The 16,044-nt window shown below is 40.7% G+C and overlaps 1 protein-coding gene and 1 non-coding gene across 2 annotated transcripts; both read left to right on the top strand.

Moving 5' to 3' along the window:
• The first annotated feature begins 10,343 nt into the window (after window positions 1-10,343).
• Window positions 10,344-10,424, top strand: LOC130972345 (small nucleolar RNA Z195/SNORD33/SNORD32 family). The gene has a single exon (XR_009083529.1). It is a non-coding gene; the product is annotated as a small nucleolar RNA Z195/SNORD33/SNORD32 family (small nucleolar RNA).
• A 991-nt stretch (window positions 10,425-11,415) lies between these two features.
• On the top strand, window positions 11,416-13,879 carry LOC130965539 (uncharacterized). Its single transcript, XM_057890298.1, has 2 exons — window positions 11,416-13,746; window positions 13,841-13,879. The coding sequence occupies exons 1-2, from the start codon at window positions 11,416-11,418 to the stop codon at window positions 13,877-13,879; spliced, it is 2,370 nt and encodes a 789-aa protein (XP_057746281.1).
• The last annotated feature ends 2,165 nt before the right edge of the window (window positions 13,880-16,044 follow it).

Genomic DNA, 16,044 nt, shown 5'->3' with positions numbered 1-16,044 from the left:
GCCACAATTAGTAGTCAAATTAAAACTCTTGTTAACAAAATTGTTAGCAAAAATATAAAATTAGCAGAAATTAACAAATTATTTTTTTAAATAAATAGTCTGAATACAATAAAATATCACAGAAGTAGAATACAATGAAGTAGACAAAGGAAAATGCATTAAACCCTAACCCCTACAGATTCTGATTATCGTTGTCATCGTCATCGTCGTCGTCATGGTCCCCTTGCTGAGGCAGTGGAGTAGGTGCTGCCGTCGGTGCCCCACCAGCAGCGTTGCCGCTGGAACTAGCAGTGTCGCTGCCTCCAGCGTGCATCTGCTGGTTGTACTCCTCCATTTGTTGTCACAACCGATCGAGATCCTCCAGCTTCTCCGTCAGGTCCGAGCTGATGGCAACAGCTCCTCCTACACATGCAAGAAGGTTGTTGTACCTCTGCTTAGACTGCTCCGCTTGCTGGTGAAGCTCCTGTGTTAGCTTCTATACCTCCTCTTTCAAGTCGACAACCTCTTATGGATCATCAGGGCTGGTGGCAGAAGAAGCCGCCAACGCGGAGAAGCGAAAGCCACTGGCAAAGAACGACCCTAACCCAAAATGGCCATTCTTGTACGGTTCAGAGGTGGTTTGACGCCAAACCCTATCAAGATCTACCACTGAGGTCTCGGAGCCAACTTCATCATCCCCATTAGGTGCCTGAGATTGTTGGGTCGCGGACTCCAACCTCTGCATGTAATCCTCCTGTGTCATACACGTTAGTTGTGATTAAGATAATAGTTAAATAATTGATTTTAAACCAAATAAATTTGAAACTTAAGATTAATTTAAACTCACATAATGGGCCGCAGACCGCTCATCAGCAAATCTCTTCTTATTGGCTTTCAAAATATGGGTATACTTGAAGGTCTCCGCCAGTGTCGCCTTATGATCCAACGACTTATACTACAAATTAATATATCAACCAATAAAATAAATGAATAAATAAAAAAACTAATTCAAGTAACTACTAAAATATTAAACAATGGAAAAATTTTTACCGGTTTGCTCTTTGTTTGCATGAAGATCGCCAATCCACCTGTATACTTCGACGACCTGGGCGGAGTCTTGTTAGCAACGTTCATCAGACGGTGACACTTGAACCCTTCATTATCTCTAAAATAAGCCTCCAGTTCATTCTTGATGGCTGGACGGATCCACTTTGTTAGGTGGTCGTACCCCTGATGAACGTTGCTCATCATCTGCTGAAGTCGTTTGGTTGTCCAGTGGTTGTAGCTTTTTCTGATCATGAGATTATATTCTACATCCCATATGAATTTCAATTGCATAAAGCGATTCACCAACATTAGTTAGTCGGAATAAAATACAGTTTAAATACAGTTATTTAATTCAAACCAAGTTGGGTTCTTATCGTCCACTTTTGAAACTATCGCTCTTTGGTCTTAGCCGGGATCTGCGTGTAGGTCGGCCACAGGTGATCATACATGGACTTAATGACCTCAGAAATCTCCTGTGTGCAAGTATTGGAGTTTGGTGCAAACCTATCAAAGAAAAATTTAACATTAACAAACACATAGAAACACATAAACTTAAGATTAACAAACTTAACATTAAAAAATTAAACTCACGACTGCATGCGATCGAGCCGAATCCTCAGCCGGATGACAGGCGGTGTTGGAGTGGCATCCTGCTGGGGGGCACTGGAGGAATCACCCATTGCAAGCTCTGTCGTCACTGGATCTGCAGGGGAGAATAGCAGAAGGAGGCACGTAGTTTGGGTTAGGGACCATGATGAATTGTTGGTCCGCTAAACCCGCTTGTGACGTCACAAGGGTCAACGGGATAGCCAGGGTAGAGGGCGATGACTGAACAGTCACAGGAGATTTGGTGAAAACCCGCCCTTTACCACAACCTCGAGACCTACTTGATCTACCTTTGCTACCTATCGTCATGTCTGCAAACAGAATGTATTATTAACACTAATCAGCACATATTATTATTCACAAAAATTCAACCAATCTCAGTCCACAACATCATTCAATACACAGTTAAATTCATCCACTCTAACATTATTAATACAAATACAAAAGACAACAATAATTTATGGTGAATTTGTGCAAAAGTAAAATTTTAAAGTATACCAATTAAACAATTGATTTGTAAGACCCCGAATTTTTCCTTTTTGAAAATTAAAATATGAGTTATTTGAGATTTTTAAAAAATATTTTATAAATGACAAGGAAAAATATTTAGAACATAAACTCGAGCACAAATTTTAAAGGTTTTGGCCCAATATAGAGCTAACAGACCAAAAATCACAAGTGGATCTATGTTGGGCCCAAGTCCAAGGCTTATAAGCCTCACATTAACACAAATCAGCACTCACTCTCCCATTTTTTAGAAAGAGGGGTGGATAGAAGAGAGGAAGAGAAGAGAGAATGAGCCCTAATACTATTCACCTTCATCATTCAAATCCATATAACTTCCAATCCGTAACTCCAATTGATGAGACGTTTGCAGTCACGCATTACTCTCGTCGCGCTCTTCAATTCTAAGTATTGTGGTAAGAAACTTCAAAATTCTTGCCTTATTTTCTATTTCACTCCAATTCGCATTTTTGAGTTGAGGTGTTGAGAAGATTTTGATTTTTTATGTTTAGGGAAGGATCAATCTTGAGTTCTAGTGGGATTTTGACATAAGGCCATGTGATATAAGGTAAGGAGACTTTTTTCCTTTGTTCTTTTTTTCCAAATTTGAGTAAAGAACCTAGTGTGAACATTGTAGAATTTGATGTAATTAGTGTTGCTTGAGTACTTGGATTAATTTGGTCTCAAATTGGACGCTTGGTTTGACATGTGGAGCTTTGGTTGAGACTCGGGTTGGATTGTGAAGAAAATTCAAGAGTTGAGAACTGCTGTCAACAAAGTAGGAATTTTTTCCTAAAAGCATTTTATTGTCGAGAATTGTTATAAATCGATATCGATATGAGAGTTATATTTTTGGTGATCATGTGAGTCTCATAAATTAGTGTGTTTGATTGTTGTGGTAATTAATTGATTGGATGGTAGCTTAAACTATGATATGGATATATGTATGTGTATGTGTGCATAATTATAATGGTGCAGTGTAATTGCCTATTATTATTATTGTTGTGAGAGTTTGGGCCAAATGCCGTGATAGGGTGAGGTATCCCTATTTGGTAAGTTATGGTAAGTTGGATAATTGCCATGTTTTGCTTTGGTTGTGGAATGATATAGTTAGGTTGGGTGATTAAAGTAGTGTGATTGAATTGTTGATGGAAGCTTGGAAAGATGGATTGTTGTGTTGGAATTGTTGATTTGGTGTTGAATAGGTAGAAATTGATAAATGAGTATTGAGAATGTTTAGAAATGGTTTATGGAATGTTTTGAAATTGAATTAAGTTTTGGTAAGAATTGGCAATTGGGTGAATTTGATAAAAACATAATTTGGACCAATTTTGACGGGCCATAACTTGATTCTCAAAGCTTGGATTCGCTTATCTTGAATTAAAGCTAGTGAAAAGATCTTCAAAACAGTCTAAGAACAGGTGAAAAATGAATTTTGTACCAAAAATTATGAGTTTTGAAAAATTGGGGTTTAGAACTGAATTATACAGAATTGTCGAAATTGAGCTTGTGCGTATGCATGGGTCGTGCATACGCATGGGTCATGTGTATGCATGAATTGTAAAATAGAAACGAATGAAATGACTTTGCGCGTGTGCACAGGGCTTGCGTACGTATGAAGTGGAAACAAAATTGAAATTGTGCGTACGCATAGGTTATGCTACGCATGATGCCCTAAAACGAATTGAATCGTGCATACGCACAGGGCATGTGTACGCATGACTGTGCTGATTTTTCAAAAATGCTATTTTTGAACTGTTTAACCTATCCAACTAATTTTTAAACCCCTATAGCCCCCATATGAACTCTGACAAATTATTTTAAGACCTTATGTACATTGGGTTGGATTTTAATAAATTTGAATTAATTTTTTTTATTTGAGACTTGCTAAAAAGGATATTGAAAATGTTACGAGGATGGTGATTTCGTCCCACCAGTGATGAAGACGGTGGTGTTATCCCGCTCACATGTTAAAGAAATAGGCAATTTGATAATGAATTTGGGTTAATGAGTATAATAACTTATGATATTACTAAAAGACATTGCTATTGACTGATTGTGGCCAAAATGGCTGGATTGGCAAGGTATGTATGGAATCCCATTTGCGTGTTGATTGGATATCTATTTTTGGCAAGGACGGAGGTTTGTCCCACTTACGTGTTTATGATTAATAAGGATTTGATTGTGGTCTTGATTATGCTTGGTTATGATTAACATGATTATGATTGATATTGTGGGGATGGTGGTTTTTTCCCGCCCACGGTGAGGATAGTGGCGTTGTCCCGCTCACGGATTTGGCAAGTTGAGGATGAAGGATTCCCTCTCTTGTTGTGGTATGGATGTGGGGGAGGTGAAAAAGCACTCTCCTTTTATTATTTTTTCCAACATCTTTCTCTGGTTACAAAGTGGAAAGGCACACTCTTTTGATGTGGAAAGGCACACTCCTTCGTAATACCTCTAGGAGAAGGTAGAAAGTCACTCTCCTTCATTTGTATTTCTCTTGGATATGCGCAAACTAGAGACTACGTCCAGGTTAGCTACCGGATGTGTTAGGTTCTGACAGTTTAACCGACACATGAGCTCATGGCCAGTAGGATAGACATGCCTCATAATGCATTTGTTTGCATTTGCTTGGGTCTGCATAATTACTTGGCTTGCCTAATTGACATCCTGTTAATCGCTAATTGTACTACTTGTCATACTTGCTCTCTATGTGTGACTGTTTGACTGTCTATGTGATTGTGACTTGTTGGTTTGGGTTATGTTGATTTGAGAGTGATCGATTATTTTTGGGCCAAAGACCGTGACTATTTATGTATTTGGGTTGGAGGCCGTGACTGTTTATATATTTGGGCCATAGGCTGTGATTTGATTATGATTTGGACTGTAGGCCGTGACTGTTTGGGCCAGAGGCCGTGATTGGTAAATTATACGCCTTGGTAAGTTGGATATGCACATTGACTTGTGGTGGTTGAGTTTTGGTTGTTTTGCTTGGGTCGGAGGCCATGATTGATTTTGTTTGGGTCAGAGGCCATGATTTGATTATATGTTGAGTCGAAGGCCGTGATTTGATTTTTGTTTGGGCCGGATGCCGTGATTCAATAAATTTTGGTGAAATATGATATGTATTTTGACTTTTGATGGTGTGATAGATGATTTTGATTTTGAATGGATAGTCACATGAATTTCAAATGGAGATTTTGATTTTGGACGGGTTTAAGAATGAAATAAACTAAATTAGAGAAAGGGATTTATAAGGCGAGCAATGATCACTGTTGTTAAACATATTTTTTATTTTATACATATATCCTTCTATAACAATTCTTAAACTCCTCTTGTGAGACTGTGTGATTAGGTTCTCACCCGCTACATACTTCTCTTTTCAGGAAGTGGACGAGGAAGCTTTTGACGTGATTTTTGCACTTTATGGTTGTATTATTATAGATGTCTGTGTGTGTGTGTGTGTGTGTGTGTGTGCGGTTTTGAATTAAAAACTCCTATTTTATTATATATCTATGTAAGTCATCATAATATCCGCTCTATCAGAATAACGTAGCCAGAAGTGTGACATTCTGATAGTAAGGATGTTACAAATTCAAATTCACTAAAACTCATGAACATAATTCTAACTTTTCCAAACATAATTCTAATTTTTCAATTTCACTCAAAATCTTATAAAAATTTTGACAGAGTCTCTCCTAAAATTCAGATTTCTCTACCCTTCAAGGGTTCCATCACAACCAAATATCTATCAACCCTTCTCAATTTTATTTTTTCAATCATTATTAAGACAACATACAAGGCCAGACTTAATCATGCAGAGATGAAGATGCTCCTTATGAAAATGCAATTTGAATTCACAAGGCCAGGTACCACATAAAGAATGTGCAAAAGGACTTAACGAACTAAATAAAATATTGAACTTACACATCAATCAACAACACTTTTAAAATTTGCTTACACAACCTAATGGAAAAAAAGTGGAGAAACATGGATGCTATGTTACTTAGTAAAAGAGATATAGAAGTTGAATTCCATCACATAACAAGCATGGTTCAAAAGATCATAAAAACTTGATAATTAAGGTAATAAAACCATAAAAACAAGCATCACCCAGTAACCAAATGCATCATTTATAAGCAATTGTTGAGATATAGATAATGAATTTAAATCACATGGTGGCCACACATGTAATGCAAAAGATCAAAGAACATTCTTAAGGTAATATCACAAACATTAAAGATACAAAATTGATGCACTCAATTAACAATTGATAAGAGACAATTCAAAACAAGGGTTAATCAAGTTATTGCCAGTCATAACAAGCAATAATGAAGCACAATGCAGATAAGTCCAGCAAAAAATTTTCAACAAAAATGACCTTAACGCAATGAATGAACGCAGTCAAAATTATCCAAATAATTTTAGTATCAAAATTCATCAAAATCAGCAATAAAACAGTGACTCATCAATACATTCAAGCATTTTTAAAACAATTTCAGCAACAGAAATGAGCAAACAGCTCAATAATTCAACCACTTTTCAGCAATCTTAGAGCCTAATCTAACATATTCTAATCTATCCTAACCACCTAAATCCACTAAAACAGAAAATTAAACTAACTAAACTCTACTAACTAATTAATTAACTTGAAATAACAGAATTTCAAAGAAATAGAATAAAAAAACCTTGAATGCAGAATAAGAGAAAACGGAAAAGAGGAGTAAAGGTGCAGTGGCGGCAGAAGCGAAAGCGACAGGGGGTTTGCAGCAGCAACAGCGGAGGAGGTTGACAGAGAGGAGAGATGAGAAGGTTAGAGAGAGAGTGGAATAGTGAGTGGTTAGAGAGAGATGGAAAGGTGAGAGGTTAGAGAGAGAAAACGAATTCGAAATGAAGGGGGAGAGGATTCGCAGTTCGAATTTAGGGTACGGTCACCGTCGGATTTACTGACGGATTTCTCCAACGATAACGCAGTGCGGATCACTAAAACGCAACGTTTCATTAAAAGTGTCTACTGTCGGAAAACTTCGACACTAAATTTGGCGTCTAGTTGTCTTGTTTTCTTGTTAAAGGTTATTGGCGACTTTACCGTCGAAAGAGACTATCCACCGGTAATTATTTGGCATGAAGAATTCCACAACAAAACTGTCACTAAATTTGTAGGTAAAATCAACATTAATGTACGATGCTAAATCCGACGGTACTCAATGCATTTTTTATAGTAGTACTGGTGTTAAACTGAGTTTCTTATCTCATTATCGTATTATGATAAGGAACCCCCAAATTCAATAAAATTCGAGCTCAATTCACAAAGATTTTTGCCAACTTTCATATCAAGTGTCTTATGTCTAATGTGATTGTGCATATATTACTTCTTATGTGTCGGTATGTTATTGCATAATGTTGAGTGAAAATAACATAGGACATGATTTTAGTAGACCAAATATGACTTGATAGAACAAGTTGGTCTTTTCTCTTTAGTTGGAGAATTGCAAAAACCAAATCAATCTCATCCACTTTAATTCGGTTTGGTTTGATTCAATTGGCTGCACACACAAAATTGAATGGATTGAACATTATGCCAAAACAATTTTACTGGAAAGCTAATTTTTTATTAGCTAACATTATCAATTCAGCCAATTTTTTAATTTATTTTTTACTATTATATTTTCAATTTCTCTTTTTACCTCATTCTTTTTTCTTTTTTTTTTTCTCACAACACCACTACAATTTGACCTCCCAGCTGGTCATCCACCGCCACCTCCGACCATCTTCATTACAGTGGTCGCCAACCGTGCTTAAATTTTAAATTATAAATCTTAAATTCTAAACTCTAAATATTAAACTATAACTCTAAATTTTAAAGGTTAATTCCAAAATTCTTCAAAAAATAAGAATTTAAAAAATAATTTTAATACTAAAACTAATGTTGGCTAATAAAATATATATTGGTTTCTTTATGAAAAAAAATGTGCACGAAACCACAATATAGTTAATTAAGTAATTAACGCGGCATAGATATTACATCAGGAATCTCTCTATCTTATAGAGAAAATAAAACAGTTAATTAATATAGTATTCACCTAGAAATAAAAAAAAAAAATTGTATAAAGTTGGTCCATGTAGCTTTGAACAATGAACCAGGGGTTCGATTTGAATCCAAACAAAAATAAGCTATATATGCCATGACATGATGAAGGTCATTCCTGAATAGTGTTTGTTGGTGGTGCTTTCCAGTTGCCAACTAAATATCTTTCAGTGGCATCTGCCTTGTCATTTGGCAAGTCGCCCATTTGGTTCAATAATAATAATAATAATAATAATAATAATAATAATAATAATGAACGTATATACTTTCGCTGGTAAATAAAAAGAGTAAAACTAAACTTCAATAAATCTGAAGAAATCAAACAAGTGAAAAAATTGAAAAAAAAAAAAGAAAAAAAATTTAGGCTGCATATTAGTCAAAATAAATTTGTTGACTACATGTCGACCAAATAAAAAAGTTGTTAATTACCTTAAATTTTTTCAAATTGAAATTAAATTTTATTTACATTAAATTACACTGAAAAACTTAAAACTTTTACTTTTATTCCGTTAAAATTATGTAGGTAAATAACTATAATAATAATATATAATATATAATAATGAATATATTAGACCCTATAGCGTTGAACTTAGTAGATAAGCTTTGTAGGTTGAGTAGTGGCATTGCTTTATAATTTATAGGCAGACAAGAGGCATCTTGTTACCCCTCTCTTTGCGTTCCTCAGTTCATGGCATGCAAAGCATACCCCTATTGCCTTTCAATTTTCTCTTTTTATTCATTTCATATAATTAATTATTTTTTGTTTTGTGCTATTTGGTATTTTCTTCTTAGGGCATTATTCTATATACCCTTGCTTTGAATTCATCACCATCATCACCTTTTAGTGTCCATTGAGTGGTAAGTATATTTGGCCATAAATTAATAAAAAAATGACTTTCTACACGCACAAATGCAAACAATACAGTGACACAAACCATTTGAATAGTGAAGCTTTGTATCCAAAAGGGTCCCCAGAATTAAGAAGTGACGCGCGTTCATTTGTTTCCACATACATTATTCCTTGTGATTAATTAATTAAACTATTCTAATTTTAAATTAATATATACATGTGTATGTAACTTAGTGTATTATTCTTCTATCTATGGGATAATTTTGTTGTGGGGTTTTTAGCCGCCAATCATATTAGCCACCCCACTTCTCAAAGTTGATTCCTTTGCTTCCTTCTTAAGCCATTTTCAGCCCAATAATAAATCTCGCTTTCTCCATTACCTAATTGGTAAATTAATTACGTGCATGCTTGTGTAATATGCCTTTTTTCTCCATTAAGTAGGGTTAATTATTATGGCTGGTGCAAATTAAATTACCTTATCCTCCATATTATAGTATTTCCTCCACTAATCAATTACCCCATCATCCATTCTATGTATGGCCTCAATATGGCATTTCCTCCGCTAATGAAATTTTGTTTTTTCATTTTTTTTTTTACTTTTTCATGTCAATATAAAGTATAAACTATTTAATTAAATAAAACCTAACTAAGGTAAGTTAAATAAATAGTTGAATTCCCAATGTACTTTGAGATTAGATGATATTTATGATGACACCTGTCTTACTTGCTCCTTTGGTGCCACTTGGTGAGAGAATTAATTTTAGAAAATAAATCTTCTCAATTTTTTTAATTATTTAGTAAAACATAATTTTTTATTTTATATTATTTAAATAGGATCAAGAGAAAACATACCAGAAAAAATATTAAATGATAAGAAATTATATTTTATACCAAATAGTTAAAAAAAATTAAAAAAATCTAATGTCATTAATTTTTTGATTTCTTCATCCATGTTTAAAAATAAAAAATTTTGCTAGGTAGACAATGTTTTTTGTGAACAATGTGAACAATAGATTCTAAAATTGACCCAATAAAATAAAAACACACTACACCCCCTAAATTACTCACCTAAATCTTAATATTAGGATAACCATCCGCGCACATAGTAAATTGAACATCCCATATATCTATTATTCACATTATTTAATATTTTTATTGTCTACCTATACTTTTCCAAAATAAATATATATTTTTTATGAATATCATTGTTTATGTCATGTATCTATAATCCATGCTATATTGATCATTTTCATGGGAGTAATAAAGTTGATGAGATATGAGGATGCTTATCCATCTATTTTGTAATAGAATCATGCATGACTCAAAACATACACTACCATCTGATCTCATACAATGGCTATATATAGTAATTCGATTCATGTTTTTACTCTGTGTCATTGCTTGTTTCTTGGTTTTGTATCAGTGGTTTGACAATCATGTGTTTCTACCCATGGTATCTAATTACCTACTAAATGTTAATTTCTAAGCAGTAGCATCACCTTAATTTACAAGAAAATCATAATGTGTGTAACTAGATTTTAAATATTGATTTTAACATACAATTAGGCTCAAAATTGCAAGAAAAAATTAAGAAAATAATTGGATTTTTTTACAACTAGCAACAGATATATTTCCGTCGCAAACAATTTTTTTCTCATGGGATCGCAATAGCGACCGAAAAAATCTATCACTAATTGTCAAAAACATATTTTGGCCAAAATTATCGAAGGATATTTTAAAATATTGTTACGGCCTGGCCCAAGATTCGCTCGGGTCGACCCGGCCCAAGCTCCACCCGGCCCGGTTACGCGCCCTCCAACCGACCCGGACACGCGTCCTGTACGGCTCACACGCGGCTGCAGGACAACGTCCTTGAGAATATGGGCCTGTCTCCATGAGGGGCCCACTACTGACATGTATATAAAGGGAAGATTGGCTCTTCCCCCGAGGTAAGTCACCTTTCCGTATCCTTTTCTCCCACCTGCATACTAGCTGACTAGAGCGTCGGAGTGTCTTTGCAGGTGGCACCCCCCTCATCCTCTCTCCAGGACAAGTGCTCGTCTACTCGGCAAACCCGCAACCAGCGCGACCCAAGCTAAGGCGTCCTCACCCCTTCACCCGTACACCCGATCTGTCCGGAACCCGACAACCGAACATTGGCGCCGTCTGTGGGAACCCCTGCCTAAATGGAAGTCGCGCTGGGTCTCGGCGACCGAGCTCGAGCAGCCGGAGCGGAGGGGGCAGCCTCCGTCGCCTCGCAAAGGGGGGGGGGCGGAGATCCCCCCAACAACACACGAGAACACGACCATTCGGGGGAACGGGCGGCGATAGCGCCATAATAATGCAGGAGCTACGCCACAGAGTCCAGAACCTAGAACAACAGCTGGCCGACCGGGAGCGGGATGGACGGTCTACCGATCCCAGCTATACCCCATCTCCCGGGAGCGAAGAGGAAGACTCTCGCCGAAGCCGCCCGCGGCGTACATCCGCATCCCGGACGGAAGCGGAGAGCACGCGGGAGGAGTCACCCATAATGAGAAGACGAAATGACACGATCATCTACTCCCGCGGCAGACCAACCCGTCGAGCGGCAAGAGGTCACGATGACGGGGAAGGAAGATCCGAGAGAACACGACAACCCGTGATAATGGGCGTCACCCCGTTCCACCGATCTATCCTCGAGGTCCGGTTGCCGAAACACTTCGACAAACCAACGGACATGAGGTACGACGGAACTCAAGACCCTCTAGAACACCTCACGGCCTTTGAGGCCAGGATGAATCTGGAGGGAGTTGGGGACGAAGTAAGATGCCGCGCCTTCCCGGTAACCCTAGCAGGGCCAGCGATCAGATGGTTTAACGGCCTCCCACAAGGTTCCATATACAGTTTCTCGGACATTAGCCGTGCATTCCTGGCCCAATTTACAACGCGGATCGCGAAGGCCAAGCACCCTATCAACCTTCTAGGGGTAACCCAGAGACAAGGAGAACCGACGAGGAGGTACTTAGATCGGTTCAACGACGAATGCTTGGAAATCGATGGCTTAACCGACTCGGTGGCCAGTCTTTGCCTAACAAACGGCCTCCTCAACGAGAACTTCCGAAAACACCTTACCACGAAACCGGTTTGGACGATGCATGAGATCCAAACGGTAGCCAAGGAGTATATAAACGACGAGGAAGTCAGCCGAGTCGTGGCTGCCAATAAGCGGCAGTCCGGTTACAGCCAAGCCCGGCAACCAGGCGACGGAGAGAGAGCGAAAGAAAAAGCCAGGGAGGAGGCACCAAACAGGGCACCTCGACCGTTCCCTCGGGTCGGGAAATTCACTAACTACACTCCACTCACTCTCCCCATCGTGGAAGTCTATCAACAAATAGCGGAGAAGGGAATCCTACCGAAACCCCGACCACTTAAGGACCGTACGGGAGGAAATAAGAATCTCTATTGTGATTATCATAAGGGTTATGGCCATCAAACACAGGACTGTTTTGACATGAAGGATGCACTAGAACAAGCGATAAGGGAAGGAAAGCTAGCCGCGTTCTCCCACCTCATCAGGGAGCCGAGAAGACGTTATCGCGATCAAGACGAAGAAGGCAAAACCCGTTCGGCCAAACGGCAACAAGAACCCGAAGACAGAGACCACGGCCTCACTGTGATAAACGTGGTAACGGCCAAAAATGCCGCACCAAGATCCCGGTCGGCACAGAGGAGAGACGTTAAGGTTTTAACGATCTCATCCCCGCCGGTGCAAAGCTCTAAGAAGCCTCCCTCCATTTCTTTCGGCCCGGAAGACCAATGGTTCAACGACGCCCCGGAAAATCCCCCCATGGTCATTACGGCCAGAGTGGGAACCGGCCTCGTCAAACGGATCCTCGTCGACACAGGAGCTGATTCAAATATCATGTTCCGTAACGTGTTCGACGCACTAGGACTAAAAGATGCCGACTTGACGACTCACCAGCACGGGGTTATCGGGTTGGGCGACCACTTCATCAAACCGGACGGAGTAATATCCCTACCAATCTCGGTGGGGCGAGCCCAAGGCCGAAGATCGGCGATGGCCGAATTCGTAATCCTCCGAGATTCCACTGCCTACAACATCATCTTGGAAAGAAAAACAATCAACGATTTCGAAGCCATAATCAACACAAAGCTGCTAGTCATGAAGTTCGTTACCGATGACGGATCCATAGGGACCATAAGGGGAGACCTCGAGACGGCGGTCGCTTGTGACAACGCCAGCCTCTCCCTTAGAAAGAAGTCCAAGGAAGCATCCGGTGTGTTCCTGGCCGACCTTGATGCCAGAGTGGACGACAAGCCGAGGCCAGAACCAGAAGGGGATCTGGAGAAGTTTAGAATTGGTGACAGAGTGGAAAAGTTCACATTTGTTAACAAGAACCTCCCACATGAGTTGAAGGAGCCTTTGATCGAAATGATAAGAGCCAACAGTGACTTGTTCGCCTGGACTCCAGCCGACATGCCGGGCATAGACCCAAAAATCATCTCACACCATCTAGCCGTCAAGGCGGAAGCACGCCCGGTGGCCCAACGAAGGAGAAAGATGTCGACGGAGAGAGCAGAGGAGGTGGCCAGGCAGACGGCCAGCCTCCTAGAAGCAGGCTTCATACGAGAAGTGGACTACTTGACATGGCTCTCAAATGTGGTATTGGTGAGAAAACACAACGGCAAGTGGAGAATGTGCGTGGACTATTCTGACCTCAACAAAGCATGCCCCAAAGATTGCTTCCCCCTCCCTAACATAGATGCACTCGTCGATGCCGCAGCAGGATATCGGTATCTAAGTTTCATGGACGCCTACTCCGGTTATAATCAGATACCGATGCACCGTCCTGACGAAGACAAGACGGCGTTCATAACGCCAGGAGGAACTTTCTGCTACAAGGTAATGCCATTCGGCCTGAAAAATGCGGGGGCGACATATCAAAGGCTGATGAACAGGATATTCCACGACCTCATAGGGAAAACAGTTGAAGTCTACGTGGACGACATCCTGGCAAAAACGACACAACCTGACGACCTCTTGGACGACCTGGCAAGTGTATTCGCGTCCCTCCGTCAACACGGTATGAGGCTGAATCCCCTCAAGTGCGCCTTCGCCATGGAAGCCGGCAAGTTCCTGGGATTCATGATAACTCAGAGAGGGGTAGAAGCTAACCCGGAGAAATGCCAGGCAATACTCCAGATGAAGAGCCCGGGTTGCATCAAGGACGTCCAAAGGTTGGCGGGGCGGTTGACCTCATTATCCCGATTTCTCGGAGCTTCGGCAACAAAAGCCCTGCCATTCTTTAACCTTATGAAGAAAGGGATGGCGTTTGAGTGGACGCCCGTGTGTGAAGAGGCCTTTCGGCACTTCAAGGAAATCCTGGCGGCACCACCCGTCCTCGGGAAGCCAAAGGACGGAGAACCACTATACCTATACCTCGCCATAACGAGTGAAGCCCTGGCCGCAGTTCTGGTACGGGAGGACGGAAAAGCTCAACAGCCAGTCTATTTCATAAGCAGGGCCTTGCAAGGGGCAGAAATAAGGTATAGCAAGTTGGAAAAGCTAGCCCTAGCACTCCTAACTTCCTCACGAAGGTTAAAGCAGTACTTCCAGAGTCACCAAGTTGTCGTCAGAACGAACCAAGGGATCCGGCAAGTACTCCAAAAACCCAATCTGGCGGGTAGAATGATGACTTGGTCTATCAAACTCTCCCAGTATGACATACGATACGAACCCCGGCAAGCCATCAAGGCACAGGCGATGGCGGATTTTCTAGTAGAAGTAACGGGGGATCCAAGTGAAGAAATGAGTACACGGTGGAAGCTCCATGTGGACGGAGCCTCCAACCAGACCTTCGGAGGTGCCGGGATCATCCTGGAAAGCCCGATTGGGGTTGTATACGAACAGTCGGTCAGATTCGAGTTTCCCATCTTGAACAACCAGGCAGAATATGAAGCCCTTATAGGCGGCCTAACCCTAGCAGCAGAAGTCGGCGCAAGAAGACTAGAAATATGCAGCGATTCCCAAGTTGTCACCTCCCAAGTAAACGGTAGCTACCAGGCCAAGGACCCTTTGCTACAGAAGTACCTGGATAAGGTTAAAAGCTTGAGCCAAAAGTTCGAAGAGGTCACGATCCACCACGTACCTAGAGAAAGGAACACACGGGCAGACCTCCTATCAAAGTTAGCCAGCACAAAGCCGGGAGAAGGGAACCGGTCTCTCATCCAAGGCATGACGAGAGAACCAGCAATCACACTGCACATGACAAGCCTAGGTTCTTCATGGCTAGACCCCATTACCGACTTCCTAGAACACGGCAAACTCCCTGGTGATGAAAAGGACGCGGCGAAATTGAGAAGGGAAGCGGCCAAATACGCCGTCATCCAAGGACAGTTGTTCAGGAAAAGGCTCAACCAACCCCTACTGAAGTGCCTACACCCCGACCAGATGGACTACGTCCTCAGGGAAGTCCATGAGGGCTGCTGTGGGCACCACATCGGAGGCAAGGCCCTAGCGAGGAAACTAATCCGAGCCGGATACTATTGGCCGTCGATGATGGCGGAGTCCAAAGAGTTTGTCAAAAAATGCGCGAAGTGCCAACAGAACGCCAACTTTGCCAGGGCGCCGGCCTCCGAGTTAAGCATGCTAACGACCTCCCGGCCATTCTCTCAATGGGGAGTCGACCTCTTAGGGCCCTTCCCAGTCGGTCCTGGTCAAGTCAAATACCTCATAGTTGCAATTGACTACTACACCAAATTGATAGAAGCCGAACCACTAGCTAGCATATCCTCGTCCAATTGCAGGAAATTCATGTGGAGGCAGGTGATAACGCGATTTGGGATACCGGAAGTCGTCATCTCGGACAACGGCACGCAATTTACTGACAAAAAGTTCACGGAATTTCTCAATGGCCTGGGTATAAGGCAAAGGTTCTCTTCGGTAGAACACCCTCAGACGAACGGA

This window comes from Arachis stenosperma, chromosome 3, assembly GCF_014773155.1.
Source record: "Arachis stenosperma cultivar V10309 chromosome 3, arast.V10309.gnm1.PFL2, whole genome shotgun sequence".
In the NCBI taxonomy this organism is placed as follows: domain Eukaryota; kingdom Viridiplantae; phylum Streptophyta; class Magnoliopsida; order Fabales; family Fabaceae; genus Arachis; species Arachis stenosperma.
This window is presented reverse-complemented; position numbering and strand designations above follow the sequence as displayed.

Coding starts and splice junctions, on each gene's coding strand:
- LOC130965539 (XM_057890298.1), top strand. CDS start 11,416: ATGCAGGAGCTACGCCACAGAGTCCAGAACCTAGAACAACAGCTGGCC. Junction 13,747..13,840: donor GGCTCTCAAATGTGGTATTG/GTGAGAAAACAC, acceptor TCCCTAACATAG/ATGCACTCGTCGATGCCGCA.